The 18,389-nt window shown below is 37.3% G+C and overlaps 1 protein-coding gene across 1 annotated transcript in view; it reads right to left on the bottom strand.

The window, feature by feature from the left end:
• Positions 1-286: 286 nt before the first annotated feature.
• The window catches only part of LOC129580343 (uncharacterized), a 78,018-nt gene continuing 59,915 nt past the window's right edge, over positions 287-18,389 (bottom strand). Inside the window, exons 3-8 of the mRNA XM_055470678.1 lie at positions 9,995-10,623; positions 7,103-7,204; positions 6,809-6,917; positions 2,709-2,885; positions 2,121-2,234; positions 287-1,033 (exon numbers count right to left, since the gene is read on the bottom strand). Coding sequence (XP_055326653.1) covers positions 885-1,033; positions 2,121-2,234; positions 2,709-2,885; positions 6,809-6,917; positions 7,103-7,204; positions 9,995-10,623 — 1,280 coding nt within the window. The 3' untranslated portion in view covers positions 287-884. The remainder of the gene's footprint in view (positions 1,034-2,120; positions 2,235-2,708; positions 2,886-6,808; positions 6,918-7,102; positions 7,205-9,994; positions 10,624-18,389) is intronic.

Below are 18,389 nucleotides of genomic sequence, written 5' to 3'. Positions count from 1 at the left end.
TCAGTTAGATGAGTTTGTGATGGTGTCTGTGTGAAAGACTATATGAAATACTTTTGGATAAGCGTGCAAAATGTTAAGAAATCAGCTGGAAAAGACACTTGAAACATTATTTGCCCCGCATGTATTCACAAGAAACGCATTCACTTGAGCATCTTACCAATTGAATTAATGGCTTTTCAAGAATTCCCATCTCGTTTATTAATTAAAAATTTTTATGATGACGGCAACGGGAACACAGCAACGCTACTTTAAAATACATTAAAATGATACACACCATTCATTTTGATTCGTTATTTTCAGTTGGTACGTTTTTATTGTTTCATTAAAATTTAATCTTTTTACAATTTAATACTTGTCTTTTTTTGCTGTTGCTTTAACTTGACCGATTTATCTGCTAAACAAGTGTGAGTGTTTTTGTGTTTCTTTGAATGTATTTTTTTTTTGGTTTTGAGTGTGTTTGTGTTGTGTGTGTATGTTTCGTCCTTTATGCGAAACCAATAAAATACATATCTTTGTAGATAACATTAATCTCATCTATATTTTAATTTTAATTTAAACTATTATATACCTATATGTATGCCATTTCTCAATTCGTTTCACACATTTGGAGTGGCTCTGATCGACCTGTGTGTAATACCTTATAAGATAACTTTATCATCGACATAGAGTCAACACTTTAACGTATGTTTTTCCTTCTCAAGTGAAGGAGATGCACGTTTGACGTTTTACGGTCTTTGTATGTTTGTGTGTGTGTTGATAAGAGAAAACTTTTCATTGTTATTAACTTTTTGATACTAAATGTTAAGTACTTCCATTGAATAAATTTAACTATGCATTAATGACGACGACGACGCTTTCGACAATGACGATGATGACGACGATGTTCATGTAGTATCTGAGATAAGTTCGATGCATTGCCGCAGGAATGTAATGACGCAGATCATCGAAATCATTGTAAGTAGATGGTATCGTTCGGTTGCATGTGTGCATGCACTGCCTCGGTGCTCGTGGTACATTGCCGCTGGATTGTCGCCTACCCAAAGAGAAATGAGAAAATCAAGTAAATTAATTGATTTCAATGGGCGAGATCAAGTTTTATTGAAATACTCAGAGTTTATGTAATTTGATGGAAGAGACTCTCTCTCTCTCTCTTTTTCTCTCGCTATCCCCTATTTCCTAAATCTCGCTAACGCTCTTCGAAAAAAACACGATTCCATTGATTGAAAGCAACATCAATGGATGGCTAATCAAGTGGTTTTTAAGAACGCGAAACTCAAAATGTTTCCGACAAAAGTAGTTCGTATGCAATGAAAGAAATGAAAGGAAAAGAAAGAAAAGCCAATCTTGAATATCAAACCATTAACTGGCAAAGCAAGAGCATCCGTTAATGGAAATAGAAGATGAACGAGAGAGTGAAAAAAATACGGTTGCCATAATTTCAAAACTTTTATGATAGAACCCTGGTCGGAACGATTAATGGATTTGCATCGAACTCTGAAAAGCTTTTAAGTTATCCCAACAAATTTTGCTCGAATAAAAATATTCACTAAACTCTATGTATATATATATATAATATATATATTATATAGTAGGCCACTATATTGCCATTCCATTTGAACTGCTGCAGGCTGTTGATGGAAGACAATAAAAACAAAGCTAAATGACAAGGGCTTCCGAAGCTGTTGAAAAATGTGTTGGGATGTGCGACGTGTATCTAGCGCACGCTGTCGTTCACTTGTGCGAGCGAGGGAGCAAGCGAATGCGCCAGTACACACGCACACACATACAATATACATACATATTGACGTCAAAAAGCGTTAGCAATTCATTTAAAGAGAATTTGTGAAGTGGTCAAGGCAATAGGCCAACGCATATTTGTTTCGCTTCATTCAATACTCGCATATTGTGTCTAGCACTGCTGTGCAGGGAAGTCATGGGAAGGGAGAGCGAAGTGAAGCAAATCTCTGGTTTTCGCTTCAGAGCGAGTACACCATGAAGAAGAAGAAGCAGAAGAAAAAGGAGGAATGAGGCAAAACAAACCATAAATATATATGATGGTAATATCATTTGAATTTCATGAGAAAACTGAGGAGAACGAACGAATTCAGTATAATACTCACCTTTGAATATGTGGACGAGCACAAAAGCCGGCTGTGCATTGCTCGGCACGCAGGTGTAATTGCCAGAATGCTCTCGATTTGTCCGTTGAATGGTCAACTCCGAATAGTGATAGTCTGAAATTGGTTTTTCAAACAAGCAAAACACACGAACAAACTTTATATTTTATGCACTTGTGTGAAAATCTCATGTTTATACGCTTTTCTATATCCATAATACACAGACACATAGAGACGCGCGTGCACACACCCACACACAATAACATACAATAAAGGTATTTCTGAGAATGAAGATCGAGTTTCATTGAATTTGAGCACCCAACTTTCTATTGGACTTTTGTGATTCCAAAACAGTTGCACGCCAACTGACATTCATTGAAACTCGAAACTCGAACGGATAATACAATTTGGTCGACGGGTTGTTTTTGTTATTGTGTGGCTGAGTGGTATTTCGCTCGCTCTCTCTCTCTCTTTCCCTCGGTCTGGGTAGCTCTTGTTGGTTGTTTGTGTTGACAAAAGATGCCAAGAATATTGAAAAGCTTAATGAAAACCGAATAGATTTGTGTATATAATATGCTATCGATGTTGTACCTGCTTCTGTTGAAACATTGATGCCTCTATCGACATCATAGTTGATCATCCGGTTGTCATGATACCAAAAGATAAATGCTGACGCCTCAGTGTTTTGCACAATACGGCATATTAATTTTAATGTTGAGCCGGGTGTCAAATATCGTATCGGTGGTCCAACAATCTCAGCTCGAGCCTCTGCAGTAACAAGAAATCGATAAAATCGAAACGATGTAAAAAATTTTATGAACAATTGATATTAGTAATAAAGTGATGCAAAAGATAGAAGAAATCAAACAAAAATGATAATCCTGCATTTCAAATAATTGAGAGATATGTATGAGGAGAGAAAGGGAAAAAAGGCAGTTACACAATGCAAATACAATGATCAGATGCGACTGTTATTCAATCAAAGTGATTTGCATTGGATAGAAGTGACTAGCTTATAATAAATTTAAGGGGGAATGTTTGCATAAATAAGCGCTCGCTATCTGTGAGACTGATTGAATTTGACAAAGATATTTCGTTTGATGATTATTTTATCCACTTGCTTCACACCATGTGCAATCAGTGTACACATTGCTGTTTTAAGAGGAACGATGCTAACGTTATTATGGACCACGTCATTGGTTTGCTGCTGGGTGATAAAGGACAAACGTTTATAGAAAATTATCGAAGACGGGAGAAGAGGAAGAGTGAACCGATAGATAGAACCAGCGAGTGAATGAGTGAGTGAGTGAGTAGAGACAGCGTCAACGCTGAGCTTATTTTAATCGTAAGCCAATTTAAGCGCTCCGCACGGAACACTCACACACATACAAAACACATTCAAGCTAACTCACTGGCTTATGCAGTGAGGTAGGATCATACAACGACGACGACGACGTATGTGCAAATGCAGAGCTCAACACAAACTATACGACGAATGCTGAACGAAAAGGAAAAAAAAGAACGAACCTTGACTCATTTTATTACAATTCAGTTTGGCATAATGTAATCATCATTATCTGTGTCATTATTTGTGAATCATCATCAGTGTGACATGATAGTTATCATTTTATATGGGACGTTCCACATACATGCTCACATACCACATAAGAATTGTCATTATCAAACACTCATTTCTGCGGCATAATAGGATCTTATAACAGCTTTCTCCACACATACACACACACACATCATCGATGGCAGAGAGAAAAACAAGACCGCAGAGCGTCGCTTCGCTCCGCTCTGCGTTCTTGAGAATTTAGTTACTTATTCTATTTTGTTGTTTCACAACAAACTATTTTTTGGCGCACTACGTGAAATGTATTTCATCAAAATAACTTTGAAGTAATATATTTATTTGCAACAAACTACAGAAAAAAATTCTCAGTTATTTCAAAAATGAATTACAAGATCTTGGTTTTATTTCTTTTTTGAATTATACTGCCTTTGGTTTAAATTAAATAAATAATATGAGCATAGATCTAAAATCACTTAAATCCTGTTCAAGACCCAGGAAATACTGTACGAAAAAAGCTTGAAATAATGTAATTAAAAAAAACATTTTATCATAAAAATTTGATTGGCGCCTTGAGATATTATGCACTTATTTGTCGTTACTGCCACTGTTTTAAATTGAATAAAAAATATGAGCATAAAATTCAAATTCACCATAATTTGTTTCAGTACTCAGAAAGTATTGAGACAAAAAAAGAAAGCAGATTAGTAGCTCTACATTTCAAGTAGTGCTAAAAACGGAAGGAATATCGAGACAACGCGATAGAGAGAGAGAGAGACATGAACAACATCAACACCCGAAGAAGAAGAAGAAGAAAAAGAAGCAAAAAAAGAAAAAAATAGCATAAAATGAAGCGCAAAATAAATATTCTTTGGTGTGTAAGCCAATGTGTCCCTTTCGATGTTGTTAATGAGCTATGTTCGAAGCGAAGACCCAACACGTTACGATGAAATAGGAAAAACGAACAAATCTGTTGATTTATCGGTCCCAATTGTGCGACTAACTATATATAGTCGGTGCCACTTTAAGTGTGCAGCGGCCATCGATCTGACATCTTATTGCAATTTGAGTTTCTTTTTTGACTTGATTCTCTCTCGTTCTCTTTCTCTCTATCTCCATGTCTCTGCCTGACCATTGCCCGGAGAGGTTTGTATGTGAGCAAGCGAGCGAGGGTATTTGTGACCAAACATTCTCCGTTTCGTTCAGAGAATGAGAAAGAGAGAACATTGTTTTGTGCTTTTTGCTCATCATTTCTACGAATTACCGGGGTAAAATTACATTCCGAACTCGATATCGCATTGTTGGCTACCAGAGAGCCAAATATCAAGGGTATTGTGCGAGTGCTCTGAATTTTGCTAGTTTGTGCAATTTTCCATTTTGTTTGCACTGCTACTAGCAATCGACATTCGACAAACTTTGGAATTTCCTCGCTGATTACATGTGTACATTGCCTCAATTGATTCGAGAGGGAGAGGAATAGAGAAAAAAAGAGTAAACAATTAAAAAAAAAAATCGGACAAAAACTGCGATGATAGCCAATACCGTAGCACGAAAGAAATAAAGAGCAATCCGATGATGCTGATTGAAAGTGGAAGTTTTTGCCGCAAGACTCTACATTCAGTTTATTAAACCGACGTAAAAATGACCAACTGCACAGAGAAAATCAACCGAGCGGAAAATATTTCTTGAAGAATGATGAGAGCGCTCGGAAGCACACTGTCCATAATAAAAGTATGCAACGAAGAAGAATGAAAGCTTTCGCATACGGGAATAAAAAAGAAAAAATCTTTTTGTGAACGAAAGCACAACATTTCATCTGGTCTGTATATGCATGTAGTAGTATGTAAGTGACAAGCGAGTTGTCACATCACATTTGCATACTTGAATGTGATGTTGGAAAAAAAAGTTTTTTTTTTTGGTGGTTGTCGCCATTTTTTTCTTTGTCCGTGTTTCGCTGTGTTGGTTCGATGAACAGGGGATTCTCTTCTGTTCGCACTATGTATGTTCCAGAGTGAACTTGATTGAATTCGGCATGCCGAAATGGAGTCCGTTTTTTGACAAGGCATGCGAAACATACTTGCACCACATATTTCCTTCGTGAATGTCCCTTTTATTTGCTTTTAAAGATGCTTTTTCCACATTTTTTTTACAACTTCCGTTTTCGCCCTCAACTGATTCACCTTTTTTGTTGGTGCTACTGCTGCTACTCTCCAACGTTTCCTCTTCTCAGTTTATCGATTCGGAGTCGTCTCTCTTCTTTCTTTTTCCTTTCTTTTATTTAGTTCGAATCGGGAAAAGTTCATAGTACATGCTCATTCTTGGAGTCAAAAAAGGCAATGCTTGAAAAAGTTATAATTTCCGTAATGGGCACATTTTTATGCATTTAAAATTGGATTTCGTTCTGTCAACGGAAAAGCACAGGAACTTGAAAAAGAGCGAGAGAAGGAGGCAGTGGCAGTGTGTATAGCAATGGCAAAAGTCATGTCTGTGAATTTAATAAGGAAAAAAAGGAGAGAAAAAATGGAAGTGGAGACAAAGCCAAGATGCTACTGCTGCTGCCAACCAGGATGGCATGGATTGTGACTGTAACAAGCAAGCGAATGAGGAAGACGAGAAGACCGCCACATAGAAGTAAAGACCGACTGCCGACACACTGACAAAGAATATAAATAATGATAATTTCCATCAAAAACTTGACTTCGATTCAATTGAATTCGGCTGCTTACGATGTGATGTGCGCCAGCTATTGAGCTACAGAATGTACATTGTACACTGGAATTGTCGCCAACGATCGATGTTTTTTTTTTTAATATTGAACATACACTGCATTGATAACGCTGATATTATTTTCGTTCTGATTATTATGATTATCGTTGTACACATTTTCAACGACATTTTTCATGAACACGCAAAACTTCTCGTCTAACTTGAATGGCAAAACTTTGACCGAATATAAACTCGTCATATTTCGCAAATCGGGAACTTCACATTCAGTAATACGATTAAGTTTTTCATTTTATTTTCTTTCGGTTACTTTTTTTCCTTCACTTGAATGTGAAAAAAGGTGCGCCAAAAATTTGCTCGTTCAAGAATATTTTTCATTGGAATTTGTACGTACCGACAACATTCAAATAAATGAAAATGGAGGATGGTGGATGCACTGAAACTTGGCATTCGTATACTCCTGCGTCGCGTAATTGAACATATTTTATTTGCAGCGTCCAGTCCTGAAACGACGATGGAAAGAAATAAAAAAAGTTTAAACATTTACGAAACAGATTGAGAAATAAATAAAATAATTAATGAGCCCCAGCCCATCGACGTTGATGTTTACGATTGTCATCGATGACCAAACTGCGTCAACGATAATATGCCATTAATTAAAGCGCACGGCTATACCGTTCGTACTTACTTCGGAATGTTTGGCGTGGGACACACTGTACCGTTCATCAGAGCTGTACGTTGTTAGACTGACAGTTAATAAATGATAATCTCTTCGGCGAATCCATGAAACCTACAACGAAAGATATAGAGAGTGAGTGTGTGAGAACAAAAAATAGCGCACGCATCAAATAAATGGATCTTTGGGTAAATTTGCTCGCACATCCGCCATTTCCTAGCCATTCATCATTCGAAATGGCTCCGATTTCGTTTGCATCTACACACAACACGTTTGTACGTGTGAAAAAGTTTTCCAATGAAAATTGACGAGATGGAAAAATATGCTGTCTTTCTTTGGGTTAATAAATTCGCTGATGCAATCCAAACAGAACGCACAACATACACGCACACAAACACACAAAAAGCATGTGAGCATGAGAGATTGAGTAGAAAAAATGGCGAGCTGAAGAGAAGAGAAAAAAAAATAACGAATATGTGACATTTATCCCAGTAATCAGTGTCACGCTATATTTGTATGCGTAGTATTTGCAGAGAATTTGCATTTTCAGCTAAAACGTTTATGTTTACAGAGAATTACGTTGATATCTGTATTTTGAATACAGCTAACGCGTGTTTCACACGACAACACAATACACACAGATGATGGAGGGAAAAAAAGGAACGTAACGGGATCCTAATCGCCTCGCACGACTTATTTGGCTTCTTTTATTTCTTTCTCCCTGTGACTGGGACAGGCTGAGTATGTGCTGGCTGACTGTTTTTTCTCTCTTCTTTTTCTTCGTTTTTCATTTTATTTCATTTTCCATTCGACTCGAGTGCCATTCAGATTGGCTTTGGCTTTTGTGATTGCTTTTGTTGTACGCTTTGTATATATGCATGGCAGAACGAGTACCATTGTTGATTTGCGCTATGGGCGCTGAGGAAGCGGAAGAGACAATGAATATGTGGGAATGTCGATTTGCGTTTTCGTTTGCGAAAATGTTGTTATGTGCATAATTTTGACCGCTTTTTTTTGTTTTATCATATCGTATCGTATGTATATTTTGCGACCAAATCGTCAACAAAGAGATGCTATCTTATCGAGAATTGAAGGCAAAAGCGCCGAAAGCCACCACGAAAAGGCCATACTCTGCAATGACCGATTTTTTTCTGATGTTGTTATTGTTGTTGCGATTCCTTGACGACTCTTTCGTTTATTTGGTTTGGTTTTTGGCTTTTTTTTTATTCATCTTGTGCTGTAATTTTCCCATAACATGCGACACATATAAGACATATGTGCTCCATTGGAAATCTCGATTTACTGTGTAAGCTCTCAATTGTTATCACAATACCGAATCGTGAGGATATTTGTCGTCTCACTCGCCATTGTGCACAGAATTTTTATCCAAACGAAAACGAAGAATGGGAAGAACTAGGAAAAAAAGATAGAAAATTGAAGCGAAAAACTTAACCGCAAACAGCGCAAAAAATAGCGTGTTCATTCGATTCTCTCTGTTTTTCTCTCCCATTCGATCGTTTCGATGTTTCACACTTCTCGAAAGCTCAATTCTCTGTCGCTCTGAGCGAATTCATTGAGAGGACACATACATATAAAGCGAAAAAGTGAGAGTGAACAGAACTATAAAATGGATTGATGCCATAGATTCAGTAGTGTTGATAAGGACAGCATCAGTAGAAAATACACCACGACACACACAGCACGTAAACACTACAAAATCAAACAATGCGATACTTATGAAATAAATGTACGGAAAAAACGGGGATAAACACTAAACCTAAATGGAAAGCGTATGCACACAAACACCATCACCAACATACACGAACGCGCGCGCAATACACACAAAGTGTTGACGTTGCACAGCAAATGGGATATATCCGAACATTGAATTAAGAAAACACACTCAAACCGATAACAAGAGTGATATGGTGAGTATTTGCTGAATAGTGTTTGTTTATGTTTTTTTCTAGTGTGAGTCGTTATTAAATGTACGATTAAATTTCATATTGAATTTCACTTTTGCGCGTTTTCTTGTTTGTTTGTTTATTTCACTTTCGTCTAATCCATTCGTTCGCAGTGTTTGTTCCTTCCGGACAAGATGAAGGCCGTGTTTTTTTTCTTCTTCTTTCGCTTGCGCCAAAGGCTGTTTGTGGTGGTTCTTCCCATTTGATTGCTATCGTTCAATGGATTTGAACGACTATAGCGCTTTTAAATTGTTTGCCGTATACATTCCCATTATTATCACCTTTGTTTGATTGTTCCGTCTTGATTAAATTCTCGACAATAAAACTTTATAGAATTCGATAAAAAGTTTTTAATTCTTTGATGTGGATTTCCATCGGAATCGTTTCATTTTGTTTTGTTTTCAGATTAACGAAAGATTGTCGGCAGGCAGTGATGTTGCCGACCGACCAATCAACCGTCCGTCTGACGAAATCAACGACAACGAACGAATGGAAAATTGGCGGATAGAAGGAGGTGTTGAATGGTTGGTTTTGCAGTTATAAAACAGAGATTTATCATTTTGATGCCGTCGTTCATTGTGTTATTCAATGAAATGTTGGAAGAATGGAAAAGATAAAAAAGTGTGTGTGAGAGAGAGAGAGAGAGATGAAAAGAAAGACACACATTCCTCTTCACATATTATTGTGTACAAGCACGACAGAACACTGGCAGTAGTTCATTTTTATTGAAATATGGAAAGTGAGAGGTTGAACTGTTTGAACTGTCGTCAGCAGTTATTTTCAGTAGAAGGAACAGCATGAGCAAAGTGAACGCAAGTTTGTGTGTATCAAGATTTTATATATGCATGAATTTCCATATAAATTTGATTTTAGCAAAGGAATTATTTTGCGAGCCAAGCGTGAATATGAGGGAGTGAGTGCGAGATAGAATGATACTTACGACGCCTTCGCCGATGTAATGTACGGTGCATGGCAAGTGTGCATTCGCACCAATCTGTGTGTTCACAGTGGTGCTATTCTCCGTGCCGAAGTACATGGGCTCCTTGTAATATTCGTCTAACGTATTATGGCTGAAATGACCATCGATGCTGCTGCTGCTGCTGCTGTTGTTACTGTTATCATTTTCATGGATCGATAGCATTGGTGCACCTTTCAATTCAGCTGCCACTGCATTTGATGCTGACACAACTGTTTCCTTAGTTATCTGCTGTTGTGATATCACATCGTCTTTTAATTTATTATTATTACTACTGCTGCTGATGCTACCTTGGCTCAATGATACGATCTGTTGATACATTTGTTGTTGTTGTTGATGCGGCAGCTTCATTTTCGTTAGCATTTTAAAATTTTTGCTAAAGATCTTATCCGACATATTAGTGGTATCTTTGTTACGTGATAATGGGTCTGATTGTGTTTGTGACACCGATCGAACACCATTTGATTGTGAATTGGTTGCGAGCATCGGCGTCGAAGACCTTGTCGGCGTTGAAAATATGTACATTTCACTGGTTGTGCTATCGAAATTGGTTGAACCTAACGTTATACTCTTGGTAAAAACGGATGACAGACCTGCAAATAGAGATACAAAAAACAGAAACGGATTTCGTTAACCAAGATACTGTAAAATTTAAGTGCTCCTCTCTAGTTAATTTAAGCGGATTTTATTTGTTACGGTAAAATAATGGAATATCAACGCACACAAGCACACCAACACAAAAACACAAAATAGCTAATTCCCAGGTAAATACAATCCGAATTGATAAAGTATTCAAAACCATAAGCTTTTCAGTCTCATTCCGGCGATTTGATGCTGTCGTTTAAAGCATAGATCCGCTTTTCCAAATTGGCGTGTATATGTTCGACTGACAAAATCACCCCGTAAACTTGCGGAAACAATGAAACTTCTATTCGATGAACGCAACCGAAATACTCATTTTGGCTGTCGTCAACATCGTTGTATCTTTTCGGTTGCACAAATCCGACATTATTTCGCCTGAACGAACAGCTTTTTACCACTTTAAGAAGTCGAGGCAAACTCTTGTTGGCGATGACTTAGTCAAAACTATTGTGAATTAACAATGCCAGTTGCCAAGTGGAAAGAGTAGAAGAGAATTCATAAAAATGGATTATTTTATATGGCCAAAAAATTTGTTCACACAAAACTTCTATTTCAAGTTGGAATTTCCAATAACAATTCTTCTTTCTCAATTCCACTTTTCCCATGATGCTGGACATGTGAATAGATATACAGTAAAACCTCCCAATAGTGGAACCTCTGTTTAAGAGAAACCTCGAGATAGTGGAAACAATTTTTGGCCGGAGCGAGTCCACTATTGGGAGGTTTTACTGTATACACTTGCGCACATTCGGACTAGTGACAAAAACAATAGTGAGTAAATAAATGTCGCATCATTTGTATGCCTATGCGAGCGTCGAAACAAATCGTGCGCGAAATATTAAGTAGCATATTCTAAAATACGAACAACGGAAAATATAGTGACTTTTCAAACGCAAACCGAGAACGATGGCGCATCAATGGAACTTTAATTTTTTTTTGTTCACTCGGTTTCAGTATTTGTGTTTTCGACGCGACGAAAACATTTCTGATGGAAAACTTCACTCATTTCCGGATTTATCCTCATCGATGACGATTGGAAAATCAATTTCCGAAAACTGCGAAATGGATATGGATATGGATATCGACTCGATACCAATGCGCTTGTGAAAATATGGTTTTATGTATTGACTTGATTGAATTACGAATATTATATTAGAGTACAAAATCAATTTCGATGGTTGTCGCCCTCTCTCTCATTCTCTCGCCTGCTCGTTTGCTCGTTGTGTACGTTTATACCGTGCTCGAAGCTCAGCCGAACCACAAGATGAACACAATTTACAAAGAGCGAGATTATCGATGAAATTATTCGTGTAATGGCGAAACTATATGGGGCAACTTATTGAATTAAAAACTTCCGTTTTTTGTTTGGCCTTTTAAATCTCGCTACAATTCACTTTGAAATGCTTTTGCTTGCTCGTTCATTCATTCATTCATTCGTTCGTTCGCTTTTTTTTGTCTTCACCAATGTGTTTCTGTTTTTGTTCGATGAAAGACTAACAAGAGCAGCCACATCTAGATATGCACAATCTACAACAGCATAGTTGAAAATATGTGTGTGCGAGCGCTTTTTTTCGTGCTTCTGGAATTACCATTTTCTCTCCATTTCGTTTTATTCCATTTCACTTGGTTTCAATGGTAGTACGTATTTGGAGAAGAGCACACCATTCGATTTATTCCACATCAACAGATTAAATGTAATACGATCTTGGCTCTCAACACCAAATGCCTGGATATGCTATGGATATGTATGGAATCGAACAAGTGTTGAAAAAGACAAGAACTTTAATTTTCTTTATGCGCACGGAAGTTTGCTAATCTTCTGCTTTGCTTTTGATGCGTGAGTGCAAGTGATTCCGAAGAAGTAAACTGTGTCGTAGAATCTCGGAATCGATGGCGATTTGGTTGGACTTTTTTCTCTCCCTCTTCATACTCATTTTCTCTTCTCTTTTTCTTTTGCACAATCGTATCATTTCGATCGAAAACCACACACAATCTTACTTATTCCTAACTTAATATTCTGCAGCACGTTACGTTCTCTACGCTTGTATTCCAAGAATCTTCACACAGACGACGAACATTGCATTAGAAATCGATGTGAAATTGTTTGTTGAATAATTTTGAACGAATATTTCATTTAATTACACGGATGGAACGTCGCATGGCAATATGAAAAACTGTAAGACCACACACACACACTCACACTCACACATTTTTTATTTAGTCAAATTCTCAGCTAAATTTATAGCTTCTTTGTGGCAGCTTCCATTCTTCTTCGGTGATTTATCTGCGTGTATGGGCGAGCGAGCAAACGTGTGCGGTTGAGAAAGTTTCGAATAAAAGCTATGGAATGTAGCGGCTACGTACAATATCTCGTTTCACGGTCATTAAATGTACTTATGATTTTCAACTATTCACAGCCACTGCACGTTTATTGCACATAATTTCGAGATGGAGTGAGAGAGCTGGGGCACACAAAAACTCATAATCCCATGGTGAAAGCGATTTGGTCTAAAATAAAACTAAATTATCGCATAAACTTCATTTGTGCGAATGGAAAGTGTGCGCTTCGCGTTCGTTCGTTCATTCATTAAATTTCTTTTCCTTTCGTTTTCTTCTTTTTCCGTTTGTCCATCTCGTTGTTGTTGGAGATAGAGAGAGATTGTTCCTTTGAGTAATATGCTATCTTACGATTTGTGGTGCATTTAATTTGGAGTCACAGCAGGTGACCAAATGAAAATGAAGAGCAAAAAGATAACCATTTTAGCTGCTGAATGATAAAATGGCATAGCGAATTAGACGCGACGGACAGACTACAACGAAATGGGGCACACGAGATGGCTATAGCGCAGGGCTTTTGAGTATGCTCCACACGAAAGACTTCGGCGAACGATTACGTAAAATGAATGAAAGATTAAATGAACGAGCCGAGCAATGAAGCAAATGCGCTTCAACAGCGACGGTACAAACTGAAGGAAGACGCGATGATGGCGGCATTGGCGGCCATGAGGACGACGACTCATAACTTTTTCAGCATGCATATTATGCCCGAAAGCTACCTCGTAATTTCTCATTGTCTCTCATATTACACACGCCGATTCCCTTTCATAAACACAATCAATCAATGTAATCCTCGAAGATTAAGAATTTCCGATTTGCTTTCTACCGTTAAGCTCTTGGCAGCTCATTATATTTTCTGTTGGTAAAACTTTCGTTCGGTTCACCTCAGCACACAATATACTATTGTATCTCATGAAATCGCGCGCATCCTGAGAATAAGAGCGCATTCGAGACAGCAGAATGTTTGCTCTGTTCTATCTATCGTTCGTGTTTGTACCACCTCTTTTGCTCGGCTGTTGTGCACAGATACAGAAGATAAAATGCGCAGCGTTTATATCAACTTTAGCGAAGCATGCTTTTGCCACAATCGCTCTTTCTTGCTCATGAAATTCTAAACGAAATCCAAAAAAAGACGAAAAAAAAACGCACATAATTTTCTCATCTGAAGTTTTTAAATTTCCTTGAGCACAAAAATTATGCGCTTCATGCGTTTGTTACTTTTGACAAATCTTTTCGGTTCCACATTCTTCCTCTCCAACGTTCATTCGTGTGGTTCGATCCTTTTTTTCTGCACGTCACAACGTCTATATTGACATAAGCATTGATTTATTCTCGATATAAAATGAGTTCGGCTTGAAAGTGATTTGTGATACAATTTAGCAGCAAATGATGATTTTCAGTTCATGCATTCAAAATCGACAAAGAAAAGAATGAGCGATCTGAAAACCACGTGCTTATATAATCAAAAAACCATCTAATAACTTAAGCAAAGATAAAATGCAGCATGTGAAAAACGGAAGGATGGGTAAAAACAAGAGAAGAAAGACACGGAAGCGTAAGCTTCCACCACACACACACAAAATCAGCAGAGCGAATTGTGTTTCAAAACTGGAAATTGAGAGTGCAAAACTGAACAGAACCGAATGGAACGAAACCAAACCACACCGCAGCTCTCGAGGCAATGAAAAAAAATCAAACAACGTGTCTATTTCATAAATTCTGCGTTTATTACATTCAACTCATACACATAACTGCTATTTATGACAAAATTATAGCTACGCAGCGTGCATATTGAACGCAATCAGCTAACACACTCATTCCTCGTCGTCATCGTCATCATTGTCGCTTCAGTGTTTCAGGTCGCGCCGAGCGACCAACCGAACGAACAAACGACTAGTTGACTGACTGAATGACTGACTCTCGAAGGCTGTGTATGCGAGACCAAGCTCGTGAATGGTGTTTGATGCTGACAAATATCAAACAACCATTTCGCGGGCGAAGTGCGCGGCAATGATTTCATATTGCTATGGTATCTATTCGAACGCTAACCAATTTGACTTTTATCGACGTTGGTTCGCATTTTTTTTTCACGTCACCACCCCATCTCTCTTCACGCACTCACTTTTGCTTGTCGAAAGTTGCTTCTTTCTTATATTTATTTAAATGCGTCATGAAAACATAATTCTCATTCAAATTTAATGAGATTCACAGAGGCTTTTGTGTAGTAGATATATTAGAGAATGAATATTATATGTATAGACAACACGCATACACTTAGAAGATACATGAATTGTGCACGCGTTCGGTTTATTGTTTGTTTGGCCGCTGATGTTTGCCATTCGCAGTGTTATTATTAAATTATTGTTATTAACTCATCTCTGGGTGCATTTATGTAACAAATATGTCTTAACGATTCAAAACTGTTTGTTTATGACAGCATATAAAACTGGAGTAGCACATCATAAATGGTGCCGATCTCTCTCTGGAGTATGAACGAATATGGTTGGAGCGTTCTTGTGAACGGAAATTCGTGGGAAAAAATGCCAGCGCCAAAACCTCGGCACGAATGGAGAGAAATGAAAGCAAAGAAACAACAACACAACTGGTATTGAAATGAACGCATCAACATATTGTTAACGCTGTTTTTGCTTGCAAAAGTTCAAGTAGCAATAAAAATAACGAGAATGAAATGGAAACGATGTCGATGCGATGCGTTGATGGCGAGGCCGTGTGCAAGTGTGGCTTGGGTTTGTTTTCTTTTTTCGGTTTTGAATACTCTTCTTTGTAACAAATTAAACCAGATAAAGTTGTAAAAAGTTTTCGTTGCAAAGACATAAATGAAGAGAGTAAGAGCGCACGAGGGAGAATTGTCGAAAGACATCCGAAACGTGTTCATTGGAATTCATTAAGCATTGGTATTTTTCACGTGCTTGTGGGAAATTCCCATTTAAAGATTAAATAAGGTATTAAAAATGGTTCGATTGTCGCCAAGATCACATATTCGCGATGCGAGCATAAACCATCGCCACGGCACAAAAACACACAGCACACGCACACACACCTTCACAAAGAGAGCATTTCGAAAAAAGCACATTAATCTCTTTTGCTGTCGGACCGTGAAACTTAACAATAAAGTTTCGAATTGAGCACAATTTCATTTTCAAAGGCGAATCGAATCAAGTCGGTGGCGCTCATACGAAGCACGTAACTTATACAACAACTTAAAAGGTATTATTTATTGGTTTTCTTGGTTTTTCTTTGGTTTTGTATTAATCTTTATTTATTTAAACGCAAAAATAAATTGTGTTTATTGTATACAGTTTCATTCTCTCACACGAGCCCGATACTTTTGGCGAATCGCATAAATTGTCTCCACTCTCTGAATATCGTGTAAAGTGGAAAATATGTGTGCATGTTCGGAAAATGATGTGTGTGTGTGTGTTTTTTTTAGAGAAGCTAGAAAATGCGGTGTGTGTGCGCTTGAGTGCCCCGTTTGAACCGTTTTTCATAGATGCCTATTCTAAAACCAGAAGAGATGAAAACAACAACATTGAATAAATAATATGAGCATAGAATCGAAAGTCACTTCAATTCTGTTCAAGATTCAGAAAATATTATACGAAAAATTTATGTAATTTTTAAAAAACATTTGATAATAAAAATTTGATTAGCGTTTCGAGATACTATGCACTTATTTGTCGTTATTGCCACTAGTTTAAACTGAATAAAAAATATCAGCATAAAATTAAAAGCCACTCTAATTCTGTTAATGGCTCAAAAAAGTATTAGGAGAAAAAAAACCAGATTAGAAGCTCTACATTTCATGTAGTGCTAAAAAAACAAAATCAGAGACACGAAAATCACGGTGTATGAAATTCCCCGGAGAAAAAAGTCAAAAGTTTTCCACTTTACTGTTTTGAATAAATGAAAACAGGAGACGACGAACCGATGCGAGACACCGAGCTTAGAACGGCTGCTGCTGCTGCTGTGTATGTGCAGTGTAGCCGTGTCAAAACCACAGGAGCAAAAGCATTAAAAATAAAGTAAAAAGGTAAACCGAATGCGCGTACAAAGGCTGAGTGTCATGTGTTCTTTTCATCTTCAGATGACCAAACTGTCTAGCTGTACCAATGCTATACCAATAGCAAAGGCCATTGGAAAATGAGCGCACCCATTTTGCCGAGTCACACAAAATACAAATACAAATACAAAACTTGAAGTTTTGAACATGTTTTCTGTGTGTGTATGTTGTTGTTTTCTTCTTCTTTTCTAAAGTTATAAGCTTAGAGCTTCACATTCAATTGATGTCGACCGATTCGATCTGATAAATGTTCGAATGGGTCGAGGATGCCAAAATTTGGTAAAATGAAAATCGTAATATCTAAACGGCATGGGGGGCAAAGTTTTTCTGCCATTTGGCGTGTACGGTGCGCGATGCGATAAAAATAAACTTTAGATTCTCACAATGCGATATAAGATTATTAACATTAACAATGAATTTTGTTTTCATAAAGAAAGCGAAGAACAACACAATGAAGTCGAAAATATTAAAAAAAAATTGCACGAAATTAACGGCAAAAGGAGAACTCCTCAACAGTAAACCGTAGAATGAAACTTCGTTAAATTGGATAAGTTTGAGCAAATACGGTGCTTCATTTTATTCCATTCAGCGTATGCTGTTACTGTGCGAGTGTGTATGTTATTATTGCATATCCAAATTCATTCGCATCGATCTCGTCCTTTTTTTCGTCTTTTTCCACGACTTCGATTCATTCCGTGTGAGCTGGTAATCAAAGAACATTTTTTTAAACTGCCATTGAATGGAGAATACAATTTCGTAATATGATATATTTCTTTGAAAATCTGATTTCCCATTGTAAGCCAAAGAGAATGAGAGAAACAACCATTGTGTTGTGGTTAATAGACGGTTAGTACACTTGCTACAAAAATAACAATATCTAAACACTCTGATCTTTTGCCATATCCTCCTCCAACTCTGAATGCTGCCGATGGGTGAGGGTGGAGAGGAAAGTGAAGAAGAGAAAAACACAAAAAACGAGAGAATAAAGCCAAAGCAAACAAATAGAAAAGCCACAGAAAAATACCAAAAATTCTACCAATAAAACTTCGGTTTCGATTTGATGGAGAAAATAAAAAGAATTACATTCGTAATCCCAAACTTTTCCGTACCGTTGTTCGTACTTTTCGTTTTTTTTTTTTTCAATATTCTTGAAAAATCGGTCACTTCAGTCAAAACTTCGACGATTTTGTATGGGAGGTAAATCGTTTCCTATTGGCTTCAAACTTTCTGAGGTTTCATTTTTTGGAGAAAAAATAAGATTCTGAAAGATTCATGTTGATCGCATTTGCAGAAGTTTGG

Source organism: Sitodiplosis mosellana, unplaced genomic scaffold (genome assembly GCF_009176505.1).
Source record: "Sitodiplosis mosellana isolate CC-2019 unplaced genomic scaffold, AAFC_SMos_1.0 Smas_scaffold_1, whole genome shotgun sequence".
Taxonomy (NCBI): domain Eukaryota; kingdom Metazoa; phylum Arthropoda; class Insecta; order Diptera; family Cecidomyiidae; genus Sitodiplosis; species Sitodiplosis mosellana.
The sequence above is the reverse complement of the archived record's forward strand: the minus strand, read 5'-3'. Positions and strand labels throughout refer to the sequence as shown.